The sequence below is a fragment of the Pelodiscus sinensis genome, chromosome 13 (genome assembly GCF_049634645.1).
Source record: "Pelodiscus sinensis isolate JC-2024 chromosome 13, ASM4963464v1, whole genome shotgun sequence".
Classification (NCBI taxonomy): Eukaryota; Metazoa; Chordata; order Testudines; family Trionychidae; genus Pelodiscus; species Pelodiscus sinensis.
This window is the reverse complement of record NC_134723.1, coordinates 2886446-2911762: the sequence shown is the minus strand read 5'-3', so window position 1 is coordinate 2911762 and position 25317 is coordinate 2886446. Positions and strand designations below refer to the sequence as shown.

Genomic DNA, 25317 nt, shown 5'->3' with positions numbered 1-25317 from the left:
GGCTTTGTGGAGTTTTAGACAAAGTCTGAATGGTTCTGTTCTCTCTGCAGAGCTCTTGGGTTCTGGCTGAGTGCGTCCCACACGCTGTCCCATGCCCTACAGTGAAGAGCATGGTTGAGGGGGGAAACCACATGGCTTCCAAGGAGCAGCAAACACCCAGCCTGTCCAATGCAGCTGTCAGGTGTAGGCAGTCAGGGCTGGTACACTGCCCGGTGTCCATCACAGTGATGTGATGTGAGAGGGATGCTCTTCTAAGACCCATTTATCGGCCACTTTGGGCTTCCCCACGCCCCATCCTGAATATGTAAAACCACGTTTTCTCTGCCCCGTGACACGGAACGGAAGCTCCATCCTTAGGAGCACCCTGCTCCTCCCTCGCTCTTCACTCGCTGCAGGGGAAGAGTTCTCCCAGGGGCAGAACGTGTGGCACAAAAGGTGTGGCACATCCCGGAGAGCCACGCCCCTGCTCGGTAGCCGAAAGCTAAGCACGTGCTTCACGTCTGGCAGGATCAGGGCCTACGTTGTAGGCAAAGCCCCTGTCCAAACCCCACTGAAGATAAGAAATGAGAGGGCTGGGGCCAGGCCCTGGGTGCGACGGAATCGGTAGCACACAGGACGTCACATGCGCTGCTGGTCCCTTGCATTGGACTGGCAGCGCAGGTCTTCCCCCTTCTGTCGGAGAGGCTAGCGGAAGGGAGAGCTGCCTCCCCGGCTTGTTACATTACGTTAGCTGAAGGTTGAGCGGTTTCCTTTGAAATTCCAAGAATTTTTGTCCACACTTGAAAAACATCAACCCTCTGATTGGGACAAAGGTGGGGAAAGAGTTTTGCTTAAAAACGTGGCTCATTTGAGCTTCTTTTGTTGTTGGTTTTTGTGGAGATTTTACAGGAAATTGTTGCAAGGTGAGAAATTTCAACCAGTTCCGAAGGAAAGTCCGGTCGACTCGAGGGATGTGAACGGGTAACCGGTTGCTTACCAGGTAACGATTAACCAGTACCCAGGAGCAGCCCGTTGCCTGCAGCCTGCTGCGGGCAGAGGGCTGGCAGAGCCCCGCCTGCCCTCCTTGGCTAGAACCGTCTTCCCACCTGGCCCCGCTTTAATCAGTTACCCAGTTAGGCAGTTTAACCAGTTAACTAATTAAACAGGATTTTACATCCCTATTCAACACCTGCTGAGTGAGATTTGCTGCCGTGAAGGCTGCTTGCACTGAAGAGCAAACACCTGTTTGTAGCCATCATCAGCTGGACAAACGCCCCCGGGTGGATTCAGGGTTGGCTCGTCAATTTCAGGGGGAAAACGTCAATTTCCATACACCTTGCACCTGGCCCAGCCAGCACTGCTAGGGGAGCGAGATCCCCGGCTTTGGGGCTCAGAATGGGGACTGGATACTCCAGGCTTTGTCCCTGCAGAGCATGCTGAGTTTGCTGAGTTTGCTCAGTTTGTGTGTTTGCCAGGGTGGCTTTCGGCGCTGCCAGTCGCCCTGCGCAAACCCAGCTGCCCCTCCCAGAAACTGCCCCGACACACAGTCACAAACACATCTTGGCTGTGTGGGGGAGCCCCTTGGGGGCGCGCCTATATTTACAGAGGCAGTTGCTTGGCAACCCCTCGAGTCACGTTGCACAGGCTGGGGAGCAGGTGTCTTCTGGGAAGCCTGATGTCATGCATGGTTCTGATGCGAGGAAGTGGCTAACCTCACCCTTTCAGCTCAGCATGCCTTGCAAGGCCAGCCCGGCAGGGAGAAGTTGGGTTTCCAGCCACTGCTGGAGACAGGGTTTTCAATGTTTTCCTGCCTGCTGCTAGCTGCAGTCCCAGCCCTAAAGAGGGGGCCGGCCAGGGTGGTGGGTGGAAGATGCAGAGACAGTGTTGAAGGCGATGCTGCTCCATGGATCACTCACAGAAATGGCGGCACCCACTAGGTGACATTTAGTCCATCTCACCCCGCCCCCATGCAGGATGGTTCCCACTCACAGTCTCAAGTGCTCCATCCAGCCCTGCATATTATTTAGCCCAAGAGACGAGTCTTTCACCACGCCCGGGTTCCCACAATGCACTTGGCTCTGCCAGTTGCGCGGCACGCCGCTGGCAGATTTCCGAGCAGTTCTTAGCATGGTGGACAAGCATCTCCGGGCCACATGGTCTTTCAGCTGCAATGATCTTTGACGTGGATCTAGGCCAAGCTTTCAGGAGCAGACAGAGACCTGGGGTGCCAGAGCTGGGATCCGGTAAAGGGGTGTGTTCTCCAGAAACAGCCGAGCACCCGCTCGCTGAAAGGGCGTCCCCTTGAAGGAGCCACCCAGAAACTCGCCCCTTTTGGAAAGTCGTGGCCAGAATGGGCTTGTCTCTCCTGTACACCCAGGTCCTCCACACCACTTTGGTCTTCCCACGGCTCATGGGCTAGGTACAGCGCTGGGTCCACGTGAAAGGCAGGGCTGGAAATACTCTACATGCTTCTACAGCACTTTTTGTCAGTCGATCTCAAAGCACGTTACGAAAGAAGCCAGCATCATTCGACCCATGTGAGAGGGGAAACTGAGGCACGGCGCTGGAGTGGCGTGCCTAAAATCAATCCATGGCAAATCAGGGAAGAGACGCCTGAATCCTGGGCCAGAATTCTCACCACTATGCTGCACTTCCTTCAGGGAACTGTAGAACTGATCCTTCAAGATCCGTGATCTGACTTTGTGGGAGTTTGGTGCCACAGGTCAGCCAGGAAAAAGCTGTTGTTTCTCCAGAGACAGCGCATTTGCAATCAGAAGAGGAACTGGGTAGTCTCAAGAGTGTCCTTCCCTCGCCAGGAGACTATAAAGCTCCTGTTCCCATCCCAGCTAAGCACTGTCAATTCCTTTAAAGACACTTCAGATCCTTTTTTTTTCTAGATGTGTGGTTGGCTACTGGGGTTTTATAAACCTCACTCCAGCTCAAACCATTGCACTTCTTGCCTGCACAGCCTTAAATCTATCCTCTCCCTGCTCTTTGCACAATGCACGATTTTATAGCCTGTAATTACATTCAGCCTTCCCTGCTACAATGGTTTCTCTTGCATATTTCTCAGGTCAATGCAGGAAGATACAGATGAAAACTATACGCAAAAGATATGTTTTGGCCATATCCCTTAAGAGGAAAGCACAGTATTATTGCCTACATATATTACTTTCCTGTAGAGAGCATTGGTTTGCGGTAGAAATTGTACTCTACTAGTGTTCCCTGCAAGCTGGGTGTTTGTGCAGATGCTCATGCGAAATTCAAATGCTGCCCAGCTGATTAGCAGAATGTCCACAGCTCCGTTTTTGTTTCTGCTGGTGGTGCACATTGCCCCATGCCTTGGTGCACATAAACATTTTATTCCGCACATGGATGGAAAAGCTTAGAGGGAACATGGATTATAATCCCACATGCTTTTTCCCTGGGATCCCTGCACCATTCAGTAAAGACATCCCAAAGGTAAATCAAAACTGTACATGAAGGAGTCTGTTGTCCGGGAGGGCCCTGCCTCATTTTGTGCAGAGGTTGGCAGGGGCGCGGTGGATGAGGCAGGGGCCCGGTGGATGAGGCAGGGGCCTGCCAAGAGAGAGAAAATGGTCTCATAGTTAAGGCAGTTGAATACTTCCCCTGGAGAAATGGATTGTACCCCGCCTCTGCCAATCGTATAAACCGAACATCTTCTCAGGGGTGTCACTGAATGTGAATCGATCACTTTCTGGGTGTCCTGCCGGGGGCCGATTTACTGAAATACTGAGAACGACAGCTACAGCCAAAGCCCCGTGATACGATGTTAAGAACGCAGAAGAAACAGGCCTGAGGCCTCCCAAACTGAGCACCCAAAACTAGTGGACACAATTGATAATTTTGGCTGTAAAGTCTGTTGCAGCTCCCCCTGTGTAAAATGGGGCTAACCCCTCACACACCGCAGAGGCGCTGGGAAGAGAGATTCATTTATGTTCATGAGGAACTAAACCGGTACAGTCAGCGCCTCGTAGAAAAGCCCAGCGCAGGGGTTGTGTGCAGCAAATAAGCCAATTCCATGCACTGAACACCAAGGATAAAAGAAAACAATTCAAGAACTTCTCACTCAGGGAGCAGGGCCCACCCTGTGCTCAGGAAAAAAAGAGAGGTGTAGAGTGTTGCAAATCCATAGCTTATTTTTGTGGATATGATGCAGATACAAGTGTTGTAGCTGTATAACTGCTACCAGGCAAATTTGAACTTGGGACCTCTGAAGCTTAGTGGAGGAGCCTGAACAGCCGTGTTCCGCACACCGGCGTGCCATGAGGCAGTCAGAGAATAATAGAATTCAAAATAGCCACCCTTAAAGGGGCAGGAGACTTTTTTTTTTTTTTTTTTTTTTTGCTCAATAACTTTCCCCGGCTCTTTTTTTCCCCCTCAATAATTTTCCCCCTGACCCTTTTTTTTTTCCCTCAACAAAAAAATCTTTGGTGCTCCCCATAAAAAAAAAATTGTTTTGTATTCTTAAAAAGTTTAGGAAACACTGCTCTACGGCTTGAGCTATAAAACCAGCTGGTTCATATCTTCGGCTGCAGAGCTGCCTTGTTCTTTATCTCTTAGGGTATGTCTAGACTACATGGCGTAAGGCATTAGGGATCAGTCGGCAAAGGCTTCCGCAGCCGACAGATCCGCATCTCGACTGCTGCGCTGTGCCTGATCAGCTGATCGTCGGCACAGTGCGGCGGCCATGTTTATTTTAATGACACGAGGATTATTTAAATTCCCGCTTCATTGACTATGGAGCCATGTCGTCTAGACACACCTTACTGTAAGTGGTCTAAATGCCACTCCATGGGTGTGTCTAGACTACATGCCTCCTTCGACGGAGGCATGTAGATTAGCCAGATCGGAAGAGGGAAATGAAGCCGCGATTAAAATAATCGCGGCTTCATTTAAATTTAAATGGCTGCCCCGATCTGCCGATCAGCTGTTTGTCGGCAGATCGGGGGAGTCTGGACGCGATGCCCCGACAAAGAAGCCTTTCTTCATCGACACAGGTAAGCCTCGTGAAACCAGGTTTACCTGTGCCGATGAAGAAAGGCTTCTTTGTCGGGGCATCGCGTCCAGACTCCCCCGATCTGCCGACAAACAGCTGATCGGCAGATCGGGGCAGCCATTTAAATTTAAATGAAGCCGCGATTATTTTAATCGCGGCTTCATTTCCCTCTTCCGATCTGGCTAATCTACATGCCTCCGTCGAAGGAGGCATGTAGTCTAGACACACCCTATGGGACAGTGAACCACACCAGGCGTGTGGGTTACATCTGCACAGAGCTCTACAGAGGTGATCTGGAAAAATCATTGAATGCATATGCCCATGAGGGATGAAGACTGCACTAGCAACCCGCACCTAACCTGGCCTAACTTCAGAGCACTGGACTTTGCAACCTGGAGGTTCTTTCTCTGCAGTTTTTGGGGCTGGAAATGGATCAGTGGGCGCACGTGACAAACATCTTAATTAGAGGCTTTAAAGAATATCGATGCGATTGCTGAACCACTCTCGGCAAACAAACTCTGAAAACGTCCTCGCTCTTCTGCCCCAAGGGCATCTCTTCACCCAAATGGTGCAGCGTTTCCCTTTAGCAGTAAGAAAGCACAGGACACAGGCCAGGGTCTTGCGACACGCAGCCAGACGGGGAGAGAAACAGGCTGAGGGGAAAAGGACGTGGATATTTATTTTCTTAGCGAGAGGGGGCGGTTCTGCTTGGTCAAGCGACTGTGTCAGACTCGCTGCTCCCCAGATCTGCTTCCACCACACAGCCCACAACTAGCTCCTGACTCATAAGGGAGGTCCACTGTTAACAGCTTCGCTTCCGGGAAAGTCCTCAAGAAGCCGCACTTGAGCGGACAGCCACAAAGCTGGGATCCAGGTTCAACCTCCCACCCAGCTCCAGCTCCAGCTGCTGTAAACCAGTGCTGCCCCCCCGGAAGCCCTGGCAGCAAGTACTGCCAATTTACACCAGCCCAGGAGGCGGGTTGGGCTCAGCCTCCTTTTGAACAAGGACAAAGGTGGCAAGAAGCGAAGGAAGGAGACTCAACCCCCCTCCTCAAAGGCAGGAGGGTTAAACCTGGAGAGCAGGGTGGGGATGAAGAGGAGAAGAGCTAGAAAAAAAAACTAAACCGGAGAATTAAAATCAGGGATGAGCAGCCAGATGCCTGTTGTCCCCCATCCAGGGGACAGCGCCAGCACTCGGCCGCGTTGCTTCCACGCCAGATCCCTGCTCGGCTCCTTCCCAAGCCCCCAGGTGCCAAGTCATTGCTGCAAAACATCCACTCCGGTCCCTACGGCCTGGGGCCAGCGCTCTGCTTGGCTCAGCGGCCAGTTCTGAACACAGCGTCTGCTTAAACCGCCCTGAAACCGGACACACGAGCCAGACAGCTGCAGCCCAAGCCGCTCCTGCTCCCGCTGAAACTCAGCTGGTCCAAGCTGCACACCGCGCTCTCCCCCCGCCCAGCTCAGTTGTGAGATCGGAGCCACCCACGCCAAGGCATCAGCTGCAGGAGGCCTGGCGTAAGCCGGTCAGCCCCCAGGATATGGGATTCACATCTCTCCTCCCGTGCAGCAGCAGGCACGCAAGAGCGTCTCTCAGGCGCATCGGTGCAAACTAGAGAAGTGATTACAGTAATTCCTCATTTACCACTATAGATGCATTTCTGAAAATGTTCGTGCTAAGTGAAAATGTGCTATGTGGGGTCACTTTTCCCATTAAAAATAAAGGAAAAGGTGGGGGTTGCATTTCAGGTGGGGGTGGCAAAGTCAATTTTGTGTTGGCGCTGGGTTGTCAACGTCAGCATTAGAGATCTAGCAACACAAGTCGCTGCAGTTTGTTAAAACACAAAGATAAACATGTGAGTGAGCAGAGGAGCACTGTGACCACGTATATTCAGCCGCTCATGCGTATTACCGCTGTTTTCACTAACTTACACCGCTGCGAGTAGTCTGCCACTTGATTATTTTCGTGTTATTTCGGGGATGGTCCTGTTAGTCAAAAACATTCCCTAAAAATAAAATTGTGCTATTGCAAAAGCATGTTAAGTGGGCACGTGTTAAACGGGTAATTACTGTAGTCCTTTTATTCAGCACTGGGCAGGCCACATCTGGAGTACTGTGTCTAGTTCTAGGCTCCATTACAGGAAGGCCATGAATGCATTGGAGAGGGTCCAGTGGAGGGCAACAGAAGTGATGTGGTGACCGGAGCACATGACCTAGGAGGGGAGGCAGAGGGTTTTGGGTCTGTTTAGTCTGCAGAAGTGAAGAGCGAGGGGGGATTTGAGAGCAGCCTGCAACTTCCTGAAGGGGGGTTCCAAAGAGGATGGAGAGAGGCTGTTCTCAGTGGAGGCAGAACGAGGAGCAAGTCTCAAGTTGCAGTGGGGGAGATCTAGGTTGGATATTAGGGAAAACTATTTCCTTAGGCAGGTGGGGAAGCGCTGGGCTGGGTTCCCTAGAGAGGGGGTGGAGCCTCCATCCCTAGAGGTGTAAGGCCTGGTGTGACAAAGCCCTGGCTGGGCTGATTTCGTTGGGGTTGCTCCTGCTTTGAGCGGCGGGCTGGAAGAGCCCTCGAGTGCAGCCCTAGGATTCGAGGGACTCTTCAGACAAGGCTTCTGCTCACAGGCAGTGGTTTGCCAGAGCCTGGCCAGGAACAATCGCCAGCAAGTGACGTCAGGTTGGGGTGGCCCCAGGACATGGTTTGAACCTCCCTCTCCCATGTGCACACCCTGGATAGAAACCAGAACAGTGTGAGGTCATTCGATTTTCTGGGGGTGGGGGGGGGGTGGAAGTGTATGTGTGGAAGCCCTGGCTGGAACAGCCCCATTTGGGCTTCCAGCACTGCCCTGAGCCCCACCCCACTCTGATCCAGCCTACAGATCTGGGAGAACATCGAAAAACAAAAATTCAGCTGCAATTACGCCACAGCCCTCTCCACTATCGTGAGGAATCCAAGGATTGGAGGAGGCCCTCCCTGCTTATGAACCACACCCACCGAAGGCCTTTCCAGGCCTCCTTGCTGCTCGGCTACCTCAGTCTGCAGGCTGTGATATTTCACTGGGTGACCCACATAAAACAGCTCTGAGACTCCAGGAACAGGAAAGACCCAGGGGCAGCGTTCACAGAGCAAATCCACGCTGAGCAAAGACTCCGCAGAACCCTTTTATTCATAAAATCCAGGCACGTCTGTATAAAACTTTAGAATCCTCCTTATCTTACAATATTTACAACTGGATATAAGCATCCAGGGCAGACGCACGGAGAGTCTGCTCTGAAGCCATCTGCTGGGGACTGCTGAGAACGTGAGAACCCTTGTCTGTTTATGTACGCCAGTGGTTTTCCAATCCCCCCCACATTCGCAGACCCCAAAAAACCTCCAATAGTGGGGTGATGTCTGCTGGAAGCTTAGGAGTAGCCCATGGACCTACAGGTCCATGAATCCCCAGTTGAAAAAACCAACTGACAATAACGAATCTTTAGCTGGTGGTACTTTGGCATACTCCAGAGAAGTCAATGGAGATATTCAGCTGCCAGATGCTGATGTATCTGGCTTGGAGCCATTAAGGGCATTGATTTATTCCACACCCTCCCTTGGTCAATATGGATCAATACGAAAGCAGGCATCCTCAGCGGCAAAGCTGTGGCCCAAAGCAGCTCTGGAGGTTTCCCCAGTCCCATTCCACCTTCTCATGAAGTTCGAGAGTTGACATGGGCCTCTCCACTCTAAAGCTAGTCGGCAGCAATTACCCGCAAGCCTGGCCCATCTTAAAACCGTTATGGAAGGAGCCCGGAGCAGGAGCGGACACGGAGGCAGCTTTGAAGTGGAGATGCCACAGTTGCTGTGGGTGGGATTTACCAGCGGAGCTACCCAAGCAGCGCCCGGCCGTGTTGAAGTAGAGCCAAGCCACTGTCCACAGGCCCAGGAACGACTGGGAATTCCTCAGGGAAAGGCCCTGCCGGAGCTGTGAGATGAGGAGGACTCGGCCGGCTTTCCTCCTCCTCACAGGTAGGCCTCTGCTCTCCATGGTGGCCTACCTGGAATTCTGCTTGGAGCCAAGAGGTGTCCCCAGAACCAGGGATGTAAAATCCCGTTCAATCAATTAACCCGGCGGCAGGAAGGGAGCTGCGCCAGCCCCTGCCGATTACCTGTAACTGGTAAGAGTGATGCTTACGGGTTAACCATGCACATCCCTGTTCAGAAGCCTAAGCCCCGCCCGCCCCTCCCATTCCAGCCCCTCCCCTCTGAGATTGGGAGACTCAGTCTCTGGGTAAGATGAGGGGGTGCTCTGGATGACAGCTGGAGAAGTTTTGCCTTTGTGGGTCGTAGTCCCCCACATGCAGAAGGCCAGCGCCTAAGTGAACCGGAGCGCTCGGATGCATCAGTATTTGCAGATTGTTCAACTCCAGACTCCAAGCGCCTGAGAACCCTGGCTGGTCTCCTGCCTCCTTTGAGCGTCCCTCTTCAGTTACTTTGCAGACGGGAGGTGCTGGTCTAATCCTTGCCGCATGGGGGGTGGATTTGAGCCCCTGTTCTTCCGAAGAGCAGAGCGTGAAAGGGTGGGGTGGGAGAATGAGCAACATCTCAGATCTGCCAGGACCTCTTCTCAGAGCACCAGCCCAGAGACACGGTCTCACATCTCTGCAGGGCAAAGAAGAAACGTGTTGTTAGGGGACCTGCCCAGCACACGTGCGAACAGCCAGACTTGGGCATCACACACACACACACACACACACACACACACACACACACACACACACACACACACGTTTGGACTCTAATTGTGCCTCAGTTTCCACACACACACACACACACACACACACACACACATGTTTGGACTCTAATTGTGCCTCAGTTTCCCCAAGTGAGAGGGGGGGGAATAGCAGCCACCCTCGCAGGGGTGCCAAGAGTGAGCCTTTGCAAAGTGAGGGGATATGCCTGGAGGGGGGGGGCAGCCTTTTCTTCTTGCTGCTGCTCTCCCCAAAGAGAGGCTGCGTGTGGCAACTCTGGACGTGTTCCCCAGAAGCGGGTCTGAGGCTGTGGTCAGTCTACCTGCACGTGCAGGGCTGGAAAGGGCAAGAGTTTCCCCTGGATGAAACTGAAGCTCGAAATCCCCTCCCACCTGCATATGTAGCCTCCACCCACCCCCGGGTGTTCTTAGCAGGAGCAACACGGCAGGCAGGGAGGCTCAGGGAAAAAATCTTTCCTAGGCATGGCAAGAGGCCAGGGCTGGTAGCAGCCCCACCCCAGTTGCTCTCCTGAGCACCGGCTACCGCCAGCCAGGCCTGCTTGCCGGACACTCGCTGGTTTGGCGTCTATTGCGTCAGCTGCTTGAGTGAGGGGAAATGGAGCTGGGCCCGCTCTGGGGGATTTCCTGCCAGCAAAGCCGGAGCCCAATGGAATCAGGAAGTGCTGTCACTTCCCCTGCCTTCTCCTCCAAAGCTGTAGAGTTCGTCACCTGTGAGCCCCCCCAGCCTTTCGCCCACGTGTCAGGCCCCCAGCAGCGGCGGGTATCCGAGGCAGGGGGAGGTGTTGCCTTCCCAAACTGCCAGGTGCGACCCCGCCCACAAGCTGCCCCCGGGCTACAGCCACACTGAGGCTGGGGCCACATGCCGCCCACCCGCCCTGTGCTTGGGGAGGGGGCTGGAGGCCTGTCCGTGCAGTGGGAGGGGTAGCTTGCAGGGGGGGAGGGAGGGGGGAAGAGGGGGCAGGGAGAGGGAGCAGAAGCCCCGCCCCTGCGGGTGGAGGCTTGAGGCAGGGCCTTGGGTGAAAGAGGCAAGGTTGGGGGTTACCTCCCCCAGTCCTAGGTTTACCCATTGCCTATGCCCCCCCAGCCACCTCCCTCTAGGCAGGGAGGCACCATCATTCCCACACACCAGAGGGGAACACATGTGGGGTGGGGGGGACATTCACACAAAGCCCCCAGCAACGTGGTGGAAGAGACTAGACAAGAACCCGGGGATATCCTGCCTCCAATGGGGCCCGGATTTCACCCGGGATCTCCAGATTCCACTGGCGTGTCCAACAAGCCCGGGGGAGTTAGATGCCCAGGCTTGATCCATAGGAGCTAAATAGTGCCCTATGGGATTCGGGCACCTAAGCAGCCATTACAAATCCCACCCGGAGACAGTATATTATATTGCCAGCCAGGGCTGCCTTGGGCCAGACTAACCCAGGATACACGGACACCTGGACACTGCACTCGGGCCCAGGCTGGACAGCCCTGCCTGTGGGTTCCCAGGCTGTCCGGTCCAGTTCCTGACCTAGGAGGAGTGGGGCATGGCTCTCAGAGGACAGGCAGGGCTCCTGCACGGGATGGCGGTGAGGAGCAAGGGGAGAGGCAGGGTCAGACCCGGTCATGCCTAGGGACGATTGTCAGCTGCTGCAGTTCAGGGAGCCGCGCTTGTGGCCCCCGGGAGAGGCTCTGGCTTGCCGTGGTCCCAGAAACGTGGCAGAGACCACGGCTCCATACGTACCCTCCAGCACTTTATCCAGATCGGCAATGAAATCCTCCAGCTCCTGCGTGTCCCCGAGCTTAGCTACAGACACAAAGAGCCGTGGTCAGAGGCTCGGCCTGCCACACCCGGCCCAGAGCAGGCTACAAGAGGGCTTCGCCCTCGGCGTCTGCCCATGGCTGCTCCAGCCGTGCACCATCGGACTTGTCTTCGGCTGGGTCTGCACTGGGGTGGGACTCCCCTGCTGGCGGACACGTACTGGCGCTGCCTCTATGCAGCCACGACAGGGTAGGCCCGGTAGCCGGGGCCGCTGCTGCAGAGGTAGCTGAGCCGTGCCTGGTCCATACCCACCGTTTTAAGGTGGGTTAAGTGTGTCCCAGAGCCAGGACTCACACCCCTGGCTCGCAGGGCAGCCAGAGCCTTCCTGAGAAAGCTCCGACATGGAGACCAACAATGGCTCTGCCCGGCATTAGGGCCCGCGGCCTCGGGAATGTCTCCACGCCGGGGTGTTGGGCATGACAGGAAGGGGCGCGTACGGTCAGCTCATCCCCTCAGCCCTGCCGGAGCAGCCACACAAGCACTTGGGAAGCGCCAAGTCCTGCCCTGCTCTGAGGCCAGCATCTGGGCAAGGGGGCGTTTCTTGGTCCTGGCTAGGGATGGAAGAGCCAGAGGAGCAAGGGTTCCCACGGCCTTCCCCACAGGACCGCAACAAACACTTAAGCCACAGTCCCTTCCCCGTGGGGCAGACGTGCATGGGGACCCCCCCCCCCCCAATCTCAGAATCCTTGTCTCAGTTCTATAGGGGACACTGGCAGTCACCCCAGAACCACCATCAGCCTTTATCCCCATGAGTTCAGACACTGCCCCAACCACCCGGCTGCTGAGGTTTAGGGGGTACAAGGGGACTGTGGCCTGACGTTAAGCCAAGGAAAATTCAGGCTGGCGATTAGGAAAACTGACAGCTGGAAGGCCAGGGGTCTGTCAGGCGGATCCCCCACAGTACCCCTTGGGGAGGGCTTTTGGATGGCGCTCGGCCAGGTCTCACCTTTGGCGCAAGCGGCGCCGGCTGACACGTTGAGATCTTCCTCGCTGGAGTTTAAACTGCTCCGGGGAGACGTGCTGGTACCTGCGGAGAGGCCAGGATCCGTCACGGCACCGAGGCACCAACTAGCCCCAGGTGCATTATAAAGGTGCCCGGGGGGACAGGGACTGACATGGTGCATCTACCAGGGCTCTCTCATTGGGCTGCAGGGTCCCGCTAGCTGGGCATGCTGGGAGGCCCAGCTGGGAGAAGGAGCCAGGGACCCACTAGCTGAGCATGCTGGAAGGCCCAGCTGGGAGAGGGAGCCAGGGTCCCACTAGCTGGGCATGCTGGAAGGCCCAGCTGGGAGAGGGGGCCAGGGTCCCACTAGCTGGGCATGCTGGGAGGCCCAGCTGGGAGAAGGAGCCAGGGTCCCACTAGCTGAGCATGCTGGAAGGCCCGGCTGGGAGAAGGAGCCAGGGTCCCACTAGCTGGGCATGCTGGGAGGCCCAGCTGGGAGAGGGAGCCAGGGACCCACTAGCTGAGCACATTGGAAGGCCCAGCTGGGAGAAGGAGCCAGGGACCCACTAGCTGAGCACGCTGGAAGGCCCAGCTGGGAGAGGGAGTCATGTACCTGCCCAAGGGAGGCCAAATTCAGGCTAACGGGCTGCCCCACATTCTGGGAGTGGGGGTGGAATGCAGGATCCTGGAAGATCAGGGAGCTGATCACAGGCGCACGGGCCAGAGAAAGCTCAGAGACCAAGAGCCAAGCTCTCCTCATTCCTTCCAATGGGGCTCCCCTAGGGACGCAACACCACTCCCCCGGGAACAGCAGGGCTCGTTTTGTTCTGCAGACACAACCCCCTCGACTCACTTTCTATCTCCTCAATGCCGCTGTCGTAGACGCTGGGGAGCATCCTTCTCTTCAGCTCCTCCAGGTGCTGCTCATACTGACAGACCTCGCCCTTGTCGAAGTCCTCGATCACCTCGTCAAACTCCCTCAGGAGGTCGCTGAGGTCGTCCGCCAGCCCTGAAGAGGCAACAGACAGCCCAGGAGTCAATCGGAGGCGACAGACATGGTCTGACACACAGAACCCTGGAGTGCTTCTCCGTGGGGTGGGGTGTGAGAACACCCAAATCAGACGGGAAGAGGGGAAAAAGAGCAAAGAGGGTTGCTGGGAAACCACATGATGTGGGGAGAAGACAAACAACAGGGAAGTTGTCCTGGGAGACAGGGCCAGCAGTGGCCAGATTTTGGGGGAGAACCGGAAATTCAAAGCACTGAGGGGAGCAGACGGACAAGAAGCCCAAGGTCAGGGATGTTACTCCACTGTAGAGTGATCAGAGTCAGGTGCTAGGTCTGAGTCAGGGGGGTAGGACTAGAAAAGCAACTTTGAAGGCATCAGTAGAATAGAAGAGTGTTCCTGCAGGACGGCCACGCTTAGCTGCGTCCGTAATGGAACACAGGAGCCGCTGCATTTATCCACCCCTGGTATCTCCCTCCTCACCCCCTACGTACACCCCAGCAGCCAACGCATTGTGTTCTCCCCATCGTGGGCTAGTGGGTCAGATACTCATCCACTCCTTGCTCTCAGGGATCCCGGTGATTGGCTGGTCAGGACACGTTGGCCAGTCCATCACTATGCAGCCACTCGCTTGAAGGCGTGTGCCCTGAGGACACAAGGGCTCCGCCTACAGAACGATTCGTATGGTGCGGATGCCCGGGTGCAGCACAGAGGGTCTGGCCCAGAGACCGGGCCCAGCTCTGAGCTCGCATGTGGCTTTCCCCCAGCAGTTTCAGTAGTGACTCCCCGTGGACGCCAAGGCGAGATGGGAACGGGTCCATGCCAGTTCATCGGATTCCTTTGAATGGTGCAGGGGGCAGGGCTGGTGGAATCAAGGGATGTAACTCTGTGGAGGAAGCGTTGCTAGGACTTTGCAAGGGCCCTGTATTTATTCCCCAGGAGCCAAGTGAGTTTCCAGGACCAAGTCTCACACGCCCCCCCCGACCAAGGAATAGAACTACGCTTGGCAGAGTCTCCGCTAGCATTGGACGCTACGTGGCGGGACGGTAGCGCTGCCCGTTCTGGAGGGGGAAACAGCGGGGCAGAGCAGCCGCGGGGCAGAGCAGATGTGCTGCAGGGTGGTCTGAGCAGACCCCCGGCCACCAGTTTCGGCAACAGGCCAGCCCATGCTTCCCCAGCCCCTCGGATCGTCAGCCTCGCGCCACCCGCCTGCAGGGGCACCAGGTCTCTGGCGAAGGGGGGGCTGTGGGAGAGCCAGCAGTGCTGCTCCTTAGCTGGCTAGGAGGCTGCTGCAAGGTACTTCCCCCCGAGGAGCGAGCAGGTTGCTTCTGCAGCACCACCAGCAAGAAGGGGCCCAAAGAACCTGGGAGCACGTCACCGCTGCCACCATGGGCTTCAATGGAAGCAGACGCTTCGGTGCTTGGCGGTTTGCAGCCGCGCTGTGATTGAGGATGTGACTGGCTGTGCCAATGGGCCAGAGTCCTCCCGGGGGTAACTCCACCGCCTTCAGGAGAGCTCCCGCAGGGAGCCACCTAGCCCTTCCCCCACCCCACGCAGCTGCCTGGGGAAACTTCCACCCCGAGGTGGCTGGGGAATAAAAGCAGCAACTTCACAGATTCGCGGAAAGTGCAGCTCCCCCGCAGAAAGGCAAGCGAGGCCCCCTTCAGCGCACTGACAAGCCACCACTCCCCACCAAGTCAGGGCCAGGTTCTGCTCTCCTGGAGGGTGGGGTCGGTCTCGCCAGCTGTCTAGGCATGGAGACAGGCCCACCCCATAGCACCTGGCTGGCTCACAAACAGAGCTGCTGGAAACCTGGGTAGCTTATCGCCCGATGGATCTGTTCTCACAACACCGCCCAGGACAGCATGGACACACCCAAGTTACAGAAGGAGAAACAAGGCCCAGAGAGACCATGTGACATCTCAGAGGCCCCACGAGAGGCTGGTGGGACAGAGGCTGGAACACAACTGTGGTCTCCAAAATCCCAATTCAGTGCCTTGATCAAAGCCACCTTTTCTCTAGAATTAGCCTCTTCTGGAGGGAAAGGATGAGGCTAATCCTAGAGAAGAGTGTAGTGTTCTTTGGACCACACCCGCACCACTCTGAAAATCAGATCTTAAGCTTCAAAGAGTTGGCAAGATAAACATTAGCGCTGTGATCTCCAAAAGACCATTGAAAGCTCTGTCTGTTTACCTTGCGTCCTCCACAGCACACAATAGAACGTGTTTATGGGGCCCAAAGGCTATGACGCAAGCCGACTGGAGCAAGGAAAAGCTTGTCAGAGTCGGGAGAAGACAATGTCTGGAACGTGCTGTCCTGTGGGACTTGGAGACCCCCTGCAATACTCTGGGGATTCAAGCAAGGTCAAGATGGAAAGCCATCTGCTCCTTTAAAGGCAGCCGCCTTGCTGCCAGTTTCAAGTTCAATAATCGCACCAAGCGCCTATTGTTTGCACTCATTTCCTCTGAGGTTTTCATGAGAAGAGAGTAAAAAAAAAAAAATCATAAAAATGATTGTTCTGAAGAGAGACCTGACACGGGCTTTGGGATCCACCAACTAAGCACGGTTTTCATCAGTGCTGGTTTATTTCCACATTTCTTACTCTGATTTAACTTAGCTGGGGTCTGGCCCTGACTTTGTGAATTCAGGGGTGTTTGTGTAGAGTAGCACTTTCAGAGGACAGTGCTCACCCACAAATAACAGCTCTCAGAAACAATGCACAGTCCTGTGGTACCCTAGAGACTGACACATATGGGGTGATGAGCTTTCATGGGTCAAACCCACTTCATCATCCGATGAAAGCTCATGAGCGAATACATGTCTCTAAAGTACTACTTGTTATTTTTAACATTGCAGTCTTAACCTGGCTCCCCCGGTGTAGCTTTCAGAAAGATCTAAGAATTCTCGTTTCCTCCCATTGCGTTTGCTGCTCACAATTAAAGCCACATGCAAACACAAGTGCAGACAAGATAATCAACAGAATGTCACAAGGCTAGACTTCTGTGTGGGTGTGAACAGGCACGTGCGGGGGTGCGTGCATGAGTAACAGATCATGGTTACTCTCCCTGTCCCATTTTAAGAATGAGTGTAACGGCCCACAGGTTATCTGCAGATGGCAGGAAACATACATAATGCGGCTTCTCTAGACCAGCAACTGTTTTTAGTTACAGCGCATAGCTAGTGGAGGTAGAACTGTGCTGCAAAAGCATGTTCCGAGTGAGGGATCCTGGCTCCGAGAGCCCCTGGTAAATAGCTTGCCTTGCGGTTCGTACCACAGCTTGGAGGGGGAAAACATTAGAACATTTCTCTAATCTTCAGTCAAGCAGGCTCCCTTTCTCCCTTCCATAGTACAACATGGATTGACTCTTCTGGGCAGAAATGCTATGCAGATATGCTTTGTGGGCAGAAAGCTGCACAAGAGAAGTTGCTGCTTGGGATAGTTGATGGTTAGTAAACCGTACACAGGAGTGAGAGCCCAGGGCGGGGTTTTCCCCACAGCCTTGCAAGGAGACAGGGTTAAAACTGGAGGCTGCTCGTGAAAGAGGAGCTATGGGTTTGTGGTTCAATGCTGCAGCTGCTTCTTTTACACAATTTAAGTATGGAAACTGACCGGCCCCAAATGGTCAGCTCCCCACAGTATACCACTGAGTGAAAAAAAAAAAGCGAGGTGGGTTGAGGGATGGGGGGGGGGGGGGGGGTTAGCCAAACCTGGCTGTGCACGGATACGGCTCCCTGCATGCATGGGCAGAAATCACCAAGAGCAACTACCCATCCTTTAGCATTCCCCAGAAGAAGTAGAAAGTCAGTGCAATGAATTCCAGATCAGGCTACAAAATTCTAGACCAAAACAGTAAAAATAGTTTCACACAGACACTGGCTCTTAAGAAACATGAAGCGACAGGGAGCAGGATCCAGAAAACAACTCACCCTAACTTCATGGAACAGCGTAATGGGTTGGATAAAGCTCTCTGGGCTTTGGAGTTGTTGATTTTATTTATTTATTCCAATGCCACAAGGAGAAATGTTACTTGAAGTCAGTTATTTAACAGTGAATCTTTAATTATGAAGAGTTGCTGGTATTTTTAAACATCATGAAAGCAGGATGCAATTCTCAACATTTTGGAATGGGTGGTTCCAGATCAGTTTTACAAATCAGGGAGATTTTTATTATTGATTAAGCTTTTTTTTGGGGGGGGGGGGGGTAAGGAGCCGTTCACACCGGTATAGTTTCTAGAAAAGCGCTCTCTCTTCAAGACAAACCAGTAGATTAGGACTTTTGGGAACATGTCTATTTCTTTTCTTTCAAAAATTGGGCTAAGTACAGGTTCGTTTGTTTTCTGGGGCTGCAAGACACAGGAAGGACACTCCTGCCAGACCATAAAGATCAGAGGGATGTTTTTAGTTGCTGCTATGATGATTTATGTTAATTATAGAGGAGAGTCTATTTGTGTCACTTTATTTTTAAAATATGTCAAGGATTACTTGAGGCATTCCTTTTTCATTGACGGGGTACCCAAGCAAAGGAAAGACACATGCAATATGTATATCTAAGATAAGCACCTTTCCCTCTAATATTAGGAGATGAAAGAGCTGGTTTAAAAACAAAGCAGCAGCTTTCCAGCTTTTTCCTCTGATCAGGTTTTAGGCGAAGAGCAAATAAACACTACAGACTGGATTTGTATTAAGAGAGGATAGAAATAATTATGATATTAATTGTTTTCTTAAACATTTTTGGTTATTTTGCACCATTTAGGATGATAATAGAAATGTAGCCGTGTTAGTCTGGTGTAGCTGAAGCAAAATACAGGACTATGTAGCACTTTAAAGACTAACAAGATGGTTTATTAGATGATGATGAGCTTTTGTGGGCCAGACCCACTCCACGAAAGCTCATCATCTAATAAACCATCTTGTTAGTCTTTAAAGTGCTACATAGTCCTGTATTTTGCATTTAGGATGATGCACTATTGAGATTTAAAAAAAAAAAAACTCTATGGCAACAAATTATACTGAATAGAGAAAAGTTTTGCAAGCGAGGGTGAGGAAAGGTCTTTTAAAAATACAGACACACTGAATAATTATTTCTCCCCCTTAAGAAAATCAGAGGTAAGGATACAGCTAATTCGTACTATAGCATTCAAACCCATGCACAAACCTCTTCGAGTTGAGCCCTTTTAAAGAGTTGGGATCTCTAAGGGGACATGCCAGGTTACACATACAAAAGCGCTAAGAGGTTTGTCACAAAACAGCCAGAACAGGTCAGTAGAAGTTTTCAAATGTATTAATGAATAGAAACCTATTAGCATTTCTGTGATCTGTAATAACAGTAGAAAGGGAGGAAGTCAATACAGAAGGAGGAAGCACCAACCTGCATTGTTCGCGTTCTCTGAGGCCATGATGATCGGCTGAAAAAAGGCTCGTCTCTTCTGGAGGTGCAAACAGACACTCACAATATGAAACCGACCAAATTAGTTCTAAGAGCGCTCTTGACAGGCGCGCCAAGTTTTATGCGTTCGGCCACGCCCCCTCCTTCGCTCTAGGCCAATCAGAGAGGCCGCTCACGGGGGCCCGCCTAGCAGCCTGTCAAGAAGCTGCAGCCGAAAGGGGGTTTCCTGTGAATGGGATGGAACGTTCGTACCGGAAAGAATGTTGTGTGTCCGGCTGAAAATAGACACACGCCGCCTCGAGCGATTGCTCGGGGACCTGCAGACGGGGCCAGCGCAGGCCACAAGGGGGCTTCTAGGCCGGAGGCTCATGAGTATTTAACTTGGGTGTTTCTGGAGGAATTTGTGGAAGAAAGTAGAATCCTGGAGGGTGGGGTGCGTGACAGAAAGGGTGACAAACTCGATAGTACAGGCGGTGAGGGTGTTTGCGGAGAGGAAGGGTATCGCACTGGGAGAATAAACCCCTAACAGAGGGGAGCAATGACTAAATCCCTGCATGCAGGGGTGGGGAACCTTTTTACAGTCAGGGGCCCCTCACCCACAGAAAAATCGCAAATAAAAAGTAAAACCCAAACCAAACCAGTCCCCAGTTCCCAAGTGAGAAGCAAAAAAAGCCTGGGGCAAGGGGGCTTTACAGTATTACACAAGGGAAAGCACCCCAATGTGTTACAGAATCTAGGGGCAGCCCCATAACTGCACATCCTGGTAGCTGTTGAGAGCCCTTGTACACGGGGTGAAAAGTTCGGGGGCAGAAATGATTGAGCACTATTCAGAGAGAGTATGGGGGGGGGGACTCCACCAAGTAGCTAAAATCAGCCTTTTCTAGTTCCTTCCTCAGTCCCAGGACTGCCATAAACAGTATCAGACACAAACCAAAAAGCAGAACACCCTACTAAAGATCTGAGTTTAGCGCACGCGCTTTGTTAGGTGTCATGTTTCCCGTAAATCTTATTTTTACCAGTAAATCCCAAATTAGTTGGGCTGAGAACACTGGCTTCTTTCTGTGATTGTGGCTTGAGGGTGTTAATCTACAATTAAGATGCAGACGGGAGTATTTAGGATAAATTCATAATCTGATTACATGAGCTGTGACTACCCCTAGCACAGTGCTACGTATTTCCTCTAATTAAACCAAACTCAAAAATTCAGGACAAGGATGGGGGTGGTGCAAAGAAAAACAAAACACCCAGTTCCTAACTGGACACGTGTCATGAATGTTACTGAGGATGAAAGGCCTGGCTTGGTCTGGCAAAAAGGCGCCTGTGTTTTAAACCTGTGTCTCTCACATTTGGGGTGCCTCGATTTTAAGGGTCCCCAGTCTCAACACCACAAATGAGTCTGTGCCCAGCACTGTGAAAATCTGCCCTTTTAAAGGCTCTCCAATTGGGCACCCAAAACTCACTAGCTACTTTTGAAAATATGGGCCCCGGTTTGTATTTAGCAAAGACCAGAAAGTCTGAAACCTGCACACAATGGGTTCATAGAATCATAGGACTGGAAGGGACCTCGAGAGGTCATCGAGTCCAGCCCCCCGCCCTCAAGGCAGGACCAAGCTCCGTCTACACCATCCCTGACAGATGTCTATCTAACCTGTTCTTAAATATCTCCAGAGAGGGAGATTCCACCACCTCCCTTGGCAATTTATTCCAATATTTGACCACCCTGACAGTTAGGAATTTTTTCCTAATGTCCAATCTAAACCTCCCCTGCTGCACTTTAAGCCCATTACTCCTTGTCCTGTCCTCAGAAACCAAGAGGAACAAATTTTCTCCTTCCTCCTTGTGACACCCTTTTAGATATTTGAAAACCGCTATCATGTCCCCCCTTAATCTTCTACATGGGGTTGGTCTACATGCGGGGAGCTACTGGGAAATAAGAAAGGGTGTGAATACAAAGAGCAAAAACTTCCCCACCCTAGCCAGTCCAGGCTACTTCCCTGTGTAGACAAACCCTTAGCATAAATTATGGGAAGTGTCCTTAAATCAACTCCGCTCGTCAATCTTGTGCCACTCAGAGTTCTATGCATGTGCACGTGATTGCCACACAGATCTGCATTCCGGATCGAGGTCTCAACCTACGGGTGCTGAGTGTGAGACCTCCGCACCTCCGGTTCTCGGCACGGAGTCCTCCCAAGAACACACCTGCTACAAAGATGGGAGTCTGTATCCGCCACCGAACTGGGAGTGCTGTCTTTTTCGTCTTTTAAAAAGCAAAAAACCTAATTCAGCGAACCCGCCTTTGTGCAGCAGAGTTAAAACCACACACAAAGAAGGGGCCTCCATTGCTTCAGCTTGGTGCTGACATAATTCCATTGCTCCTTCACTGTGGTGCCCTGGGCAGTGTTCCTGGCTGTGATGCTTTGAGCTCAAATCTCGCTGTGTTTAGTGTTTTGCTTCAGGAGTCATGAGATGGCAGCAGGATCTCAGCTGCTTCCATTTGAAAAGCCCTGGCTGGGGAGAAAAGCTTGAAAAATGTGACCCAAAAGTAACTCCACAGACTCAGGAGGCAAAGAAAAATACAAACAAAAAAAGTGTTGGTTTTTTTTAACTTGTGATTTTTTAAGCCAGTTTCATGTTTTGGGGTTGGGGACAGGTGGACTCTTCCTTTTCGTAATGTTCGGGGTTGGCCACCGTGCTTTGGGTGGGGGGAGGCAGTAATGGAGGCCAACACGATGCCAGGCCAAGAGCAGCAGAATGCAAGCTCCCGCCATGCAGCTGTTTCACATGCTACTTTCTATTCCGGCTGGTTACTTTGCTGCTGCTGAATGCACAGAGCATGTGCATTGCGGGCGAGCACCTGGTGCTGTTACCTTGGGGCTTTTGCCATTGCTGGCTACGTGTAATTTTGCTGGGCAGCCTCACAGCTGACGTGACACATCTCTTTGGCTCCGCTCTGGAGAGACCAGTCCCTGCTGACCTCACCAGATGAGCAGGAGTGAGTCCTAAGATGAGTCAGGAGAGCTGTTGCAGCAATTCATTCCTGTCTGGGTTGTGTGGAGGTCCTAGGGGGATTGTGGGACATTAACACTACACCCTGCTGGGCAGCTGCAGCAGAGAGGCCAAGGACAGATCCGACCATGGAGACAGAGCTGCTATCTCAGACCACCCGGCCCTGCCCGCCTTCACATTGCTGCTGGGGCATACTGAGGTGGGGGAAGCGTGTCTGTCTTCTGACACTGTATGGGGTGTCAGCTGCAGCAGGGTCTACCATGCGCTGGGCCCCTGCCCGCCACCCTTACAGGGGATGAGGCAAACGAACAGACAAAGGAGGGGGGATTGAGATATGACACACCGCAGAGGTTCGGGGGATACCTGACACAGGTGCCTGCAACCAGGTGAATGGCAGGCAGACTAGCAGAGAGGCCCGCAGAGTGGTATGAGAAGTGACCGGCAGAGGGGTCTGGGGCCAGCTGAGACACACGAGCGGTGACCGCCCCCTGCCCCCCACCATGTTTAACTTTCCTGATATAGAGAAAACATTACAACATAATAAGTGGAGAGAGGGATGCCATCCGGACAAGGGGTCAGCATGAGGGTTCGGGGTGGGGGATGGCAAAGCCTGGGATAGAAGGGGCCTTGGGACAGACAAAGCATTCTGCCGTGGGGCTCTCATCTGTGTGTGCTTTCAACAGGGATCAGAGGCTCCCTTGGCGTTGGCAACCTGCTCCCTCATTCCCCAGGACAGAGCTGGGGAATCCTTTTTGAGTCAGAGGCCGCTGACCCACATAAAAATCAGTCGGGGGCTGCACATGAGTGAGAAGCAAAACAACAACAACAACCCCTCACTGATGTAACCCTCGAATGAGAAGGGGAAAGACCCTCCCCCTGTCCCCTCGCATCCCAGAGCCTAGGGGGCCCCAAGCTAGTAGATTTTGTGTGCTCCAGTCCCACGGGCGGGGGGAGGGGGACAGCAGTGGACTGGAGTGCCAGCAAAGTCTCCCCAATACTGCAGGGGGGAGTCTTAGGGGCTGGATCCAAGCAAGCCGTGGGCCACATCTGTCTCCCAGGCCTTGGGTTCCCCACCCCTACCCCAGCACATGTCCCCTCTCACTGCATATTTGGTGCATGAAATTCTGACTGCAGGGCTCCTTTTTCTGAAGACACAGGAAAGTGAATCCTTTGCAAACCTATGGGTTGTAATGCTGGATCCCAAAGTGATTTCCATGCTGGATCCGTGGGGATCACTCACTTAGTTCTTCAATACAGAGACTGCCCGGGTGAAAGCAGCAGCCTCTCGGTGCCAGCAGCACTAGGCAGCAGTTGTCAGAAGGGGAAAATGCCGAATTACGTCTCTGATTCAAGTGGCCGGGAGACGTCCGCACAGCGTGTAGTTCCCCATGGCAGAACTGGGATTCACGGTTAAAGGCGTCCGGCGCTCTGTAACGATCCCGAAGTCAGAGCCTTGGTTTTCTATCGGAAAGCCAGATGGGAGGGGTCACTCCCGTGTCAGCTTGGACCTGCCCCCTGGAACACTAGCAGCTCAGCTGTTATTTTGAAGGGAAACGGCCTTCTAGGCAAGCCAGCGCATTAGCACTCACAGAAGCAAGGCCTACGTACACAGATTGCTTCATTAAACCCTTTGGCTCCCCCCGGACTGAGTATCGCTGGATGCTCCAGATGTTCGCAGCTCTTGCCTGTGCCAGCTGCAAAGACAGCACGTGCTGGGTGTGGGAAAGCCCTACCTGCCACATGGCCTGCCAGCATCCCGCCCTGAGCCAGGAGACTTGCACACAAGGTGTCACCATCGCTTTCCTTTGAAACCAGCCCTTCCCTCCCGCCCTCCTGAACTGCCCAGCCCGCTCCCTGGGCAACTCTGATGCCCTGCGGCAGGTGGAGGGTATGATGCCACTTTGTGACAGTTTTCTCTGGGGCTGTTCTCCACCAAGCCACTCCTGTCTCATCCAGCTTTGCCTGCCGTACCCACATGTCACCCCTCTGGGTTAGGATATTAAAACACCACAGCAGAGCCCCTGGGCAAAATTCTCTGCTGCCTTCAGTGGAGACAGCTCCATCCATCCCAGCTGAACTGAGCTGTTACCCCCGCAGAGAATTTGGCTCCCTCTGTTTAGGAGAGAGCTGTTGGGTCCACGCCAAACTCACACTTGCAGATGAGTTGATGTAGTTAACTATCGCCTGGATGGGCCAAGACAAATGGAAAGGAGGGGGAGGGAGAGGGAGGTGTCTGTGCTGTTTGATTTTTCACATCGCTGGGTGTGGGCTGGAGTGTGGGTGGGAGGGTATTTTTAGTCTTGTGACAAAAGGGTTAATTCATTGCTGCTACGTGTACGTGTGACAGGGTACGTGAGAGGCACCATCTCTCAGAGCAGACCCTGCACTTTATGGTGCTTCACTAGCCAACGTCGGTTCAAGTCCCCATGCCTCTGAGAAGAAAGAGGGGTTAATCCAGAGTCCTGAGCTCACTCTGTCTCTCTAAGAAGGATACAAGGTCTAAGGCAGGACTTGCCTGGATCTGGCCCCTGAGGCTTGAGCCTCCATCCTAGCATTGGGAAGCCCCACGCCCGTCCCCCCTGCAACTCCCCTTACAGGGCTTGAAACACCAGCACTATCTCCCCACAGTGGGGAAAGGAGTCCTAAGCCTTGTGGGCGGGAGTCAGGCAAGCTAGAGCCGCATCTAACCCACAGGCTCTGCCTGGTGGGGGGAGGAAGCGGTTCTGTGCACTGCTACTCCCACTCCCCCCAACTGGCTGGTGTAGGAAAGTGCTGCCTGGAGGCTTTTCTACTAACCTGGCCCCCTAGGTCCTGGGGCATGAGGGGGACGTGGGGGAGGGTCTTTCTGCTTCTCAGTTGGGGGCCGCGTCAGTGAGGGTTTGGGTTTTGTTTTTTGCTTCTCACTTGCGGCCCCTGACTGATCTTTCTGTGGGTCAGTGGCCTCTGACCCAAAAAGGTTCCCCACCCTGATCTAAGGCCACATGGGATCTAAGGCCATATGCCTGACCCATGATCTCAGCTCTCACTCGGCATGTAGCTCCGTTCTGTATTAGGAGATTTTGGGGAACTTGGGATTGGAAACAGGGAAGCTATTGTAAATGCTGAACAAAGAACGCCCCTTAAGAAGCAGAAGCAAAATGCAGGACAATTAGCACAGGCTGGGAGGCAGACTATGGAATCAGTTCTAGGTGCTCAAAGCACATCCAGCATCTCCTTGGGTCAGCTGTCTATGGACATTGCAAAGAGTGCCCAGCAAAGCCCCCTCCAGGAGGACTGTGTACACTGGGGCAGGAAGAGTCCTACACCCCTCATCCCCCCCAGGGACTTAGGGGACCACACTGATCTCCCTTCCCTGCTCCAGATCAGGACTATCCAGCCTGAGTTTTACACCAGGGCCCAAAAGGGCAAAAGCTCCCCAAATCCACCAGCACTGGAT

At 53.3% G+C, this 25317-nt stretch overlaps 1 protein-coding gene across 1 annotated transcript; it reads right to left on the bottom strand.

The window, feature by feature from the left end:
* Positions 1–8139: 8139 nt before the first annotated feature.
* LOC102449434 (regulator of cell cycle RGCC-like) lies at positions 8140–19015 on the bottom strand. Its single transcript, XM_006118103.4, has 5 exons — positions 18858–19015; positions 13339–13494; positions 12489–12569; positions 11465–11527; positions 8140–9629 (listed from the first exon to the last, which is right to left on the bottom strand). Exons 1-5 carry the CDS (start codon positions 18883–18885, stop codon positions 9622–9624), a joined length of 336 nt encoding a protein of 111 aa, XP_006118165.1. The 5' UTR covers positions 18886–19015; the 3' UTR covers positions 8140–9621.
* Between the last annotated feature and the right edge of the window lie 6302 nt (positions 19016–25317).